This window comes from Capra hircus, chromosome 9, assembly GCF_001704415.2.
Source record: "Capra hircus breed San Clemente chromosome 9, ASM170441v1, whole genome shotgun sequence".
Classification (NCBI taxonomy): domain Eukaryota; kingdom Metazoa; phylum Chordata; class Mammalia; order Artiodactyla; family Bovidae; genus Capra; species Capra hircus.
The window spans coordinates 68,528,028-68,538,764 of NC_030816.1; the positions used below are offsets into that span (position 1 = coordinate 68,528,028).

The 10,737-nt window shown below is 41.1% G+C and overlaps 1 protein-coding gene across 2 annotated transcripts; it reads right to left on the reverse strand.

Annotated features, from left to right (window-relative positions):
- Window positions 6,951-7,662, reverse strand: SF3B5 (splicing factor 3b subunit 5). 2 transcript variants are annotated; one of them, XM_005684878.3, is made up of 2 exons: window positions 7,256-7,662; window positions 6,951-7,153 (listed from the first exon to the last, which is right to left on the reverse strand). In XM_005684878.3, the coding sequence occupies exon 1, from the start codon at window positions 7,538-7,540 to the stop codon at window positions 7,280-7,282; it is 261 nt and encodes an 86-aa protein (XP_005684935.1). In that variant the 5' UTR covers window positions 7,541-7,662; the 3' UTR covers window positions 6,951-7,153; window positions 7,256-7,279. The 2 variants fall into 2 exon arrangements, with proteins under 2 accessions (XP_005684935.1, XP_005684934.1); XM_005684877.3 differs by having other exon boundaries at window positions 7,260-7,659.

The window sequence follows — 10,737 nt, forward strand, 5'->3', positions numbered from 1 at the left end:
ATGGAATTAGAATTCTGTGAGACATAGTTTGAAAATCTTGAATGACCTTATGAAAAGCCTAGATGCTAAAATCAGACCTGGGTGTAAGTCCCTGCTCAACCACTTAGTTGCTGAGTTATATTATGCTAACAACTTAATTTTTCCTATTTCTGTTTGCTTTTTGCTAGAATGGGATAACCACCTTTTCAGGGCCATTGTGAAGATTAACTGAGATAACATTGTTATCCTTGGATTTAGGCCTCAACCTGCTTTTACAGCCTTCTGAAGAAAACAAGGACCAGAGAGTGAAGGGCCATAAGTTATTGGAAGTCATGGTAAGGTTTTAAATAGGAGTAAGTGTTTGAATTCTCCTGCCCTTCCTAGGGCAGCTTGTTCACATCTCCAGAGCATGGTCATGCCTTGCCCTTGTTTTACACATATGTCTTACTTAGCACTCAAGATCCTTCTCGAAAGCCTCTTTCTCGTCAATGCCCCCTTCCATTCCTTCACAGGCAGTTTGTAAATTCTTCTTGTAAACTCTCTCACCTTTTTTTTCCTATACCGTTCTTCTAGCACTCAACTCATGCCATGACAGATCAGAGGTATTTATATGGTACTGTATTTATTTCCCTGACAAGTATCCTTCTAAGGTAGTGTCCTTATTTTGTCCCATCCTTGTAAGTGTGATACTGTGATCTGTAGTATTCACTACATATCTGTCAAAGAGAAACATGTTTATCACTTTATGGTTCACAAAGTGGCTTTCTAATTACACCACTGAAATAAACATAAAAAGAACTGGTCTTCTCCCATTAGCAGAAATCTACAAGTTTACAGCTCCTTCCAAAAACTCCTTCAAAGAGCATCATCTGCTGCCCTCCTGTGTTTAATTCAAAAATTATTTCATACCAGTACAGAGTTACAGGTTCAATTATATGTATTTGGACAGCATTTTATTTACTTTCAAAGCCTTGAATGGATTTTTCCTACATAAGTGATTATTCCCATTAAAATTATCTTTATTCAATATATTTCAAATAACATTTTTTTAGTGTTATATAAGAACTTTCACATTGGTCTGACAGTCCTTCATTATAACGTACTAAACTTTTAATATTCCCATTTTTCATCTGAGACAGTAACTTATTTCCAATTATTCTAATATGATTTTCTACCTGTTTGAGCAACAGTATGTTTAAGACATTGTACTTTGAAATAGAAAGACCTGGTTCAAATCCTGGCTTAGCCACACAGTATCTGTGTGACCTTGGGCAAATAGTTTTTCTGAAACTGTTTCATCTGTAAAACAAAGATAATACCTCCCAGAGATCACATCAGATAAAACACTCAGTACACCATAAAAGCTATCAATATGTTAGCTATGATTGCTATCTGAGAAGCATGTTTTCAAATATCTCTTTCCTTTGCTCTGACCTACTCTGGTGAACTTGAAGACTGCCTAAAACATAAATTAGTATATTGTCTAAATTAAGCCTTACCTTTTCACATTCAACACATTTATTGAACACTTGTGATATGCTGGCACCATCTGAGACACTTGAGATTTATCTTGTAATAAAACAGACCCAAATCCTTGTCCTTGTGAATCCTGATAGTATAAATTCAAGCCAGTTCATGTATGTCTCTAGGTTTCTAACTTCCTTCTAAATTCCTGCAGTTATTTATTGTCCACATTTTCATTTGATTCTTTATATAAATTACCCTATACTAAATATCCAGCCTCTTCCTATTTCCAATGTGGGTTGTCATCTCCCCTGGTCTAGTGCTACACACTGCAATTACAGACAAGGGCTCACTCTCATTCCAGTTTCATAAGGATGAGGATTTACAGCTTGACTCCTATTCTTTTTAGGGGGAAAAGCATCAGTATTGATACTTTTATTTATCTGCTGACAATTACAGTCCGTTCTCTGTTACATTACCTATATCTATTCTCAACATAACAGCCAGAAAGACCCCTTTAAAAAGTGGTTCAGTTGTTTTCCTGGAAATGATGGCCCATTTCATTCATTTTCGGAGAAAATATCTGCTAAATACTCAAGTCTTGTTGTGGTTCAGTTGCTCAGTCGTGTCTGACTCTTTGCAACCCCATGGACTGCAGCATGCCAGGCATCCCTGTCCTTCACCATCTCAAACTCATGTCCATTGAGTCGGTGATGCTATCCAACCAAGTCTAAATAATATAGTTTAAACTATCAGTCTATCAGTTTTTTTTTCAAGTGAAAATGGTGGGAATTTCAAAGAATCTGTGAAGTTGACACTATTTAAATAATACTTAGATTTTACTATTTTAATAATAATACTTAGATTTTACTTGCCATTTTCACTGAAAAGCAATCGTGAATAAAACTACTAGCACTTAGCATCAATCAAGATAGTGACACCAAACTACTAGTAGTCATTGTATTCTTCACTGCCATATACTCTCAACAAAAATAAACAAAATAAAAACATCAACTCCGTTTCACTTAAGAATGTCCTTGACTGGGGCTTCCCTGGTGGCTCAGTGCTAAAGAATCCGCCTGCCAAATCAGGGAACACAGGTTCAATCCCTGATCTGGGAAGATCCCACTTGCCTTGGAGCAGCATAGCCCACGTGCCACGACTACCAAAGCCCACGTTCCCTGGAGCCTGTGCTCCACAAGAAAAGCCCGCCCACAATGAGAAGCCTGTGCATTGCAACAAAGTAGCCCCCACTTGCCACAACTAGAGAAAAGCCCAGGCAGAAACCAAGACCCAGCACAGCCAAAAATAAATAAAATAAAATTATTTTTAAAAAGAATGTCCTTGATGAAATGAAACTGATTTTATGAACTCTTAGTCCACAAGGACACATCTTTCCAAATGATCAAAATTGGTAGTATGCATAAACCATTTTCGCTGCCACCAAAGCACAGTGGTTTTTTCAAGAAAAAACACTTGTTATTATTTGAGTTGCAGACTAAATGGACTCTTTTTTTTTTTTTCTTTCTCTCTCTCAAGGAACATCATTCTTTACTTGTAAGACTGATAAACTGCAATTATTCAGAATTTGGTACTTGACAGATATTTTCCTGAAAATGAACGAAGTAGGCTTGTCACTTTAAGGAAAAAAACAGACAAGATTTGCTACCAGTGACCAAATTTAGGCTCTCAAGTAAAAACTTCAAACTGTGGGACACATACCATCACTGTTAGTTTTTCAGGTTACTACTTCTGCTTTATTGACTATGCCAAAGCCTTTGACTGTGTGGATCACAATGAACTGTGGAAAATCCTGAAAGAGATGGGAATACCAGACCGCCTGCCTGACCTACCTCTTGAGAAACCGGTATGCAGGTCAGGAAGCAAGTTAGAACTGGACATGGAACATCAGACTGGTTCCAAATAGGAAAAGGAGTACGTCAAGGCTGTATATTGTCACTCTGCTTATTTAACTTATATGCAGAGTACATCATGAGAGACGCTGGGCTGGAGAAGCACAATTTGGAATCAAGATTGCCAGGAGAAATATCAATAACCTCAGATATGCAGATGACACCACCCTTATGGCAGAAAGTGAAGAACTAAAGAGCCTCTTGATGAAAGTGAAAGAGGAGAGTGAAAAAGTTGGCTTAAAGCTCAACATTCAGAAAACTAAGGTCATGGTATCTGGTCCCATCACTTCATGGGAAATAGATGGGGCAGTGGAAACAATGGCTGACTTTATTTTTCTGGGCTCCAAAATCACTGCAGATGGTGATTGCAGCCATGAAATTAAGATGCTTACTCCTTGGAAGGAAAGTTATGACCAATCTAGATAGCATATTAAAAAGCAGAGACATTACTTTGCCAACAAAGGTCCGTCTAGTCCAAAGCTATGGTTTTTCCAGTGGTCATGTATGGATGTGAGAGTTGGACTTATAAGCAAAGCTGAGTGCCAAAGAATTGATGCTTTTGAACTGTGGTGTTGGAGAAGACTCTTGAGAGTCCTTTGGACTGCAAGGAAATCCAACCAGTGCATCCTAAAGATCAGTCCTGGGTGTTCATTGGAAGGACTGATGTTGAAGCTGAAACTCCAATACTTCGGCCACCTGATGCAAAGAGCTGACTCATTTGAAAAGACCCTGATGCTAGGAAAGATTGAGGGCAGGAGGAAAAGAGGACAACAGAGGACGAGATGGTTGGATGGCATCACCGACTCAATGGATGTGGGTCTGGGTGGATTCCAGGAGTTGGTGATGGACAGGGAGGCCTGGCATGCTGCGGTTCATGGGGTCACAAAGAGTTGGACACAATTGAGCGACTGAACACCAAAAGACTTTTCTCAAGAGATCAGCAATGATACTAAGAATATGTACAAAGTACAGTATTTTGGTACATACAATGAAATGTGTCAACACTTAGAATATAATTCAGTGAGCCAACACTTTACAAATGAGCAATTCAAGATATTACAAAATCATATATGGGCAAAATTAGATCCATTCAATGCTCAACATAGATTAATGAATTTTAATATAATAGAGAATGAAAGGTTGCTAATATCTTACGTTGTATCTTTCTTCTAAGATATTTGAAAAGGCTATTAAAATATTTCTCCCTTACTGTATATTTATGTGAAGTGGGTTTTTTAAAAAGATGACTTAAAAAAAATTTTGTTTTTTGGTTGTGCTGGGTCTTCACTGATGCACAAGGGTTTTCTCTAGTAGTGGTGAGTGGGGGCTATTTTGTTGTAGCCCATGGACTTCTCACTGCAGTGGCTTCTCTTGCTGTGGAGCACAGGCTTTAGGTGCATGGGCTTCCGTAATTGCAGTATTTGGGGCTCAGTAGTTGTCGCTCAGTAGTTGTCGCCTGTGGGTTCTAGGGTGCACAAGCTTCAGTAGTTATGGCACACAGGCTTAGCTACTCCGCATATGGAATGTTCCCAGACCAGGGATCAAACCCTTGTACAGGGAAGTCCTGGAGTGGGTTTTTTCATACTTCAGCCAAAACTTCATATTCTAGGAGTTTGAATGCAGAAGCAGATAAAAGAATACAGCTGTCTTATATTAAGCCAGACATTTACGAAGGGGGCTTCCCTGGTGACTCAGATGGCAAAGAATCTGCCTGCCACACAGGAGACACAGGTTTGATCCCTGGGTCAGGAAGATCCCCTGGAGGAGGAAATGGCAACCCACTCCAGTATTCCTGCCTGGAGAACTCCATCAATAGAGAAGCCTGGCGGGGTACAGTCCATGGGGTCACAGAGTCAGACATAACTGATCAATTAACATCTTTAGATACCGACACTGAAGGCATATACAAAGTTGTTTAAAAAAAAAAAGACACCATCTTTTTCACTAAATTGTTTTGGAAAAGTTATTTTTCATAAAAAAAATATTCTCATTAACATGTAATGGTCTTTTATTGTTATTTATTTATTTGCGGTTGCGCTAGGTCTTTGTTGCAGTGTGTAGGCTTTCTCCAGTTGTGGAATGTGGGTTTCTCATCGTGGTGGCTTCTCTTTTAGCGGAGCACAGGCTCTAGAGCAGATGAGCTTCGGTAGTTGCAGGGCCCAGGTTTAGTTGCCCTGCGGCATGTGGAATCTTCCTGGACCAGGGATCAAACCCATGTTACCTACATTGGCAGGCAGATTCTTAACTGCTGGCCCACCAGGGAAGTCCTGTTACTGTTATTTTAAAATGAATTACCAGGTATTTTATGTATTTCTCAGTTTTAATTTTTAATTTGGTGACTATCAACAGCTATAACCAAAAACAAAAGCGCTATGGGAGTCTTCAAGAATTTTAAAGAATGTAATGGCATTCCAAGGCCAATATGCTTGAGACTCACTGATCTAAAATGTGTCAGACCATATCGCCTAATAGTTTTCCAATGGCTCCCCATATTCTCAGGATAAAAGCCACAAGTCCTTACATAGGCCCACCAGACTCTACTCTTGTCTGTTCCCTCTCCATAAGCTATACCTCCACTCTCCCCTGGCTCATTCCCTTTAGCCATACTTGTTTCTTTACTCTTCGTCCAATAAGCCATACACAATCCGTCTTAGGTACTTTTCATTGGAAGTTTTCTCTGACTGGAAAGTAATTTCCTCCGTTTTCTGCATGGCTATTTGCCTCACTTCCTTAAAGTCTCTGCACAAATGTCACCTTCTCAATATTCTAACATGAGGCAGCCTATTTAAAACTGCAATGCTGCTGCTGCTGCTGCTGCTAGGTCGCTTCAGTCGTGTCTGACTCTGTGCGACCCCATAGACGGCAGCCCACCAGGCTCCGCAGCCCCTGGGATTCTCCAGGCAAGAACACTGGAGTGGGTTGCCATTTCCTTCTCCAATGCATGAAAGTGAAAAGTCAAAGTGAGGTCACTCAGTTGTGTCCAACTCTTAGCGACCTCATGGACTGCAGCCTACCAGGCTCCTCCATCCATGGGATTTTCCAGGCAAGAGTACTGGAGTGGGGTGCTACTCTATTCTCCATAGTACCTTCTAACATTTGCTTATTATCTACAACTGATGCAGTGTGCTGCTCCCCCAACTAGTGTTAATATAAGCCCCTAAAGCATGGGAAATGCTTGCCACATAGGACTCAACAAATATTTGTTGAATGTTGAATGAATGAAAGAATTCATCTGACAGCCAAGTCTCAAGACACATCCACAAAGTCCCAAAAGGATGCAATCTGCAGAGAGAGGACAATGCCAGCAAAGACTTTTTTTTTTTTTAATGAAAGAAAAAGAAGGGATACGATGATCACAAATTTCAATACTGAAAGCATTATGGGCCTGAAAAAAACTCTTGGGAAAAGTCTGGGTTGGGAAATGTTATAAAGGTTGGGCAGGGTGCATTTAAGTGTCTGGCCCTGAACTACCTGCCCAACCCCTTCCTAACCCTCCCCTTCTTTATCCCTTCTATTCTCCCGCCTCTTCCGAAGCCACAGTTCCAAAGCCCTCCCGGGACCCCTCCACCAGAACACAAGTAGTCCACACCAAGAGACTGAAACATTTCTAAACTTTATGTAAGAAGCAACAATCAACTAGCCGGAAACGAGCCTCTAAATTCCGTCTCACTCCAGTGCCGTCTTCTCTAAAGTTTGCTCCACGGTCCAATCACAGTTCTCAGGGGTCCTGACGGTCTCCCAACGCTGTGTTCCACAGGAAAACAGGGTCCACAGGAAGGCAGGTCATGCGGGACGCTCTGTACAAGGAAAGCACGAGAAGCCGAGACATGGAGAATCAGTTCACTTAAGAAAAAGCGAGAATGCAGGCGAACCCGGGGAACTCAGGGACAGGTACTCACGTACAGCGGTGATACCGCGGGGTCTCAGTTCTCCTCCGGCTTGTCGGCTGGCGGGCCGCAAGGCTGCAGCATCTTCTCCATCAAGTTGAAGCGAACTCGCGCTTTGCTCTCATTCTCGGCAATGGCGAAGTAGTTGAGAAGATCGAAGTGGCCCATGTAGGAGCAGTAGGAGTCGCGGTGCTGGTTCACCAGCCATTCCCACTTCGTGGTGTCCGCGTGGCCGGTCCCGATGTACTTGGACTGCAGATGCTCTAGCTGGCTGTGAATGGTGTAGCGGTCCGTCATGTCACCGCTTTTCCCTTTGCTCCCAGGTGAGAGGCAGCAGACTTACAGGAAGGCGCTCTGGGACTTCAAGCGGGACTGCGGAACCTCGGAACCCACGCGGTCGCAGGCGGATGGCGTCATAGCAACGAAGCCGCGCAGATTCGCGATCCCAGGTCTCAGAGGCGGAAGCAGAAGTGTAGTCTATCACCGAATTGGAGTTGCCTAGGCAACGCTACAAGTGGGCTGCCCCTGTAGAGAGTCCCGCCCACTTCGCAGAGCGTTGCATGCTGGTCCTTTTAGTAGCCCTTTCCTAAAAGGCGCTTTGCATGCTGGGACTTGTGGTCTCTGAGGGCTGGTAACACAGGCTTTTTAGGAACCCTGAGAAATGTTTAAAGGGTTTCCTTGGTGGCTTAGTGGTAAAACAACCGCCTGCCAATTCAGGAGACTTGGGCTCTAGCCTTGGGTCGGGAAGATCCCTTGAAGAAGAAAATGGCAACCCATTCCAGTATTCTTGCCTGGGAAATCCCATGGACAGAGAAGCCTGGCAGGCTACAATCTATGGGGTCGCAAAAAGAGTCAGACACAATTTAGCGACTAAACAACAACAAGAAATGGAGAGATGTTTAAAAGGATGTTGGCGGCTTAATAGAGGGAGGTGTCTGGGAGGCAAGAGGCATCCTCAGGTGGTTTGGGGCTAAATGGACATGAGAAACTCTGCAGGACAGGGTAGGGATTGGGAATATGAACTCTTGGTATGACACCGCTTTCGCAGCTAACGAGGCACAGTAGTAGCCCGTTCACAACCGTGGGTGGGTCACCTTGAAGTCAGGAGACGCAAGTTCTGGTCCCAGCCACGTTTTACAAGTTGTGTGGAAAGTTATTTCATCGCTTGCAGGGCTGCCGTTTCGTGCCTGGTCACCAAAATACAGCACCAGTTCCGACACGTTCCGGCGCCTGCATCAAGCCGCTCCTTCCTCTTGAGCTTCTAATTTTGATATTCTCCCTTCAACTTCTCACCACGCCCTACACGCCCTCACCCTATAAATCTTTCTCAATGTTCCATGCTGCTCGCCTCCCCAGTTCTCCGTTCATACTGTTCCCGCTGCTTGGAATGTTTTGTTCCCCCGGCAAACACTTTTCCCTTTAAGTCACCTCGAAAGTATCTCCTTGAAATTGACTTTGGCTACTCCAGACAGATGGAAATTCTTCCCCTTTACCTCTGTTATTATCACTTTAAATCCAATTTTTGGTTTAAAGAACTTCCTCACACGAATACAAACTACTTAAGAAAAATTGTTTGCTTCTGTTGATGTATCATCTGTTTTTTTATGATATCCTCATAGCCTGGCAGAGATTGTTTCTCTAAAAGCTTTTGATGAATGGGTAAACTGTACGGTAGCCATATAGAAAGAAATTTTTACGGGGTGAAAGACAACTTTAAAATACTTTTATTCTGGTACAGAGTGTCAGTTACGTAGTACCAGTAAGTCTAGAGAGGTACAGCATGATGGTTATAGTTAATGCTATATTGAATGCCGAAATTTTCCAGAGAGTAAATTTCAGGTGCTGTCAGGAGTTTGAGTAAGCACATGAGATAGTGATGGACAGGGAAGCCTGGCTTGCTGCCCTCCATGGCGTTGCAAAGAGTCGGACAGGACTGAGCGACTATAATGGGAGGAGATGCATATGTTAATTAGCTTGACAGTAGTAAATAACGTTTCACTGTATATATGTATATGAAATCTTTTTGCACCCCTTAGATACACGTAGTTTTTATTTTTTTTAAAGAAAGAGTGAAAAAACAAAATGACACAAATATCTTAAAGGATCAAATAAGTGTATCAAAAATGAAAAAAAAAAAAGTTACCCCTTCAGTTCAAACTTTGTTACAACAAATGTTTCCTTCCTAAAACCTAGAAACTAATATAAGGCATGCTTGTGGATTTACCATCCAGATGTATCAAACTTGGCCTTTTGCCATTTTTTGTTTACAACTTCATTATTTTGTTTTGGCTTTGTTTTTTTAAAGAAATAAAACCATACTAATAAACTCAAAAAGTTTTCTGTATTGCTGTCCCTAACTTACTTTAGGATCCTATCTTGAGTTTAGAATTAATCTTTCCTGAGCCTGCTTCATGAAGGTTTTTGACTGCTGCAAGTTTGTATACCCATAAACAATAGATGTCTTTGTTATGCATGTTTTAAAGCTTCGTAAATCTCATAGACAGAGGAGCCAGTCCATGGGGTTGCAAAGAGTCGGACACCACTTAGCAACTAAACAATGACAATAAATGACACAGATAAATGCGTGTACTGTTATGAAAGTTGTTTTTTTTCCTTTTCAGCATCCTTGTTGATATATATAGCTATAGCTATGTGTTTTATTTAGCATTTTAAAAAAGTGTTTATTAGCCTATTGTATTCCTGTTTCTGTGAATTGCATATTCTTATCCTTTGCCCATTTTCTTATAGGGATGTTTGTCTTCTTACTAATTTTTAAGGAGGTCTTTAAATATTCAGGATACTAGGCTTGCCACTTACATGCAATGAAAAATTTTTTTCCCAGTCTAAGGTTCATCTTTACACTTTATGGTATGTTTCGTTATACAGAAGTTAATTTTAAAGTAGTCAGATGTACTAACGTTCCTTTATGGTTTATCCTTTTTGCATTTGGTTTGAAAAATGAAATAAAAACAAAAAAAGCCCTCTTTTCTACTCTGGGACCATAAAAAATAGTTTTCTTCATTTTCTTGTAAAAGTTTCAGAATTTTGCTTTTTCATATTTAGACACTTAATTCACCTGGAAGGTTTTGTTTCTTTAGGGATCCAATTAGAAGGAAATGTCAATCGACTCCAGTATTCTTGCTTGGAAAATCCTATAGACAGAGGAGCCTGGCAGGCTATACAGTTCATGGGGTCACAAAGAGTAGGACACGATTGAGCACATAAACTCAACTCAACTCATATGGCTAACTAGTTAAATATGTTTCTATGTGGCTAACAGTGATAACCAGTCACTCACTAAATAGTACATCCTTTCCCTACCCATCTTTCATGCTTCTGTTGTACATGTAGGTCTGTTTCTGGGCATTATGTTCTATTAGTCTCTTTGCTGTGCCCATACCAGTAACACCAGATCTTAATTATTGTATCTTTACAATAAGTCTTGATATCTGACAACGTAAAAGTCTGTAGAATTTCCTTCTTTCATAAATGTC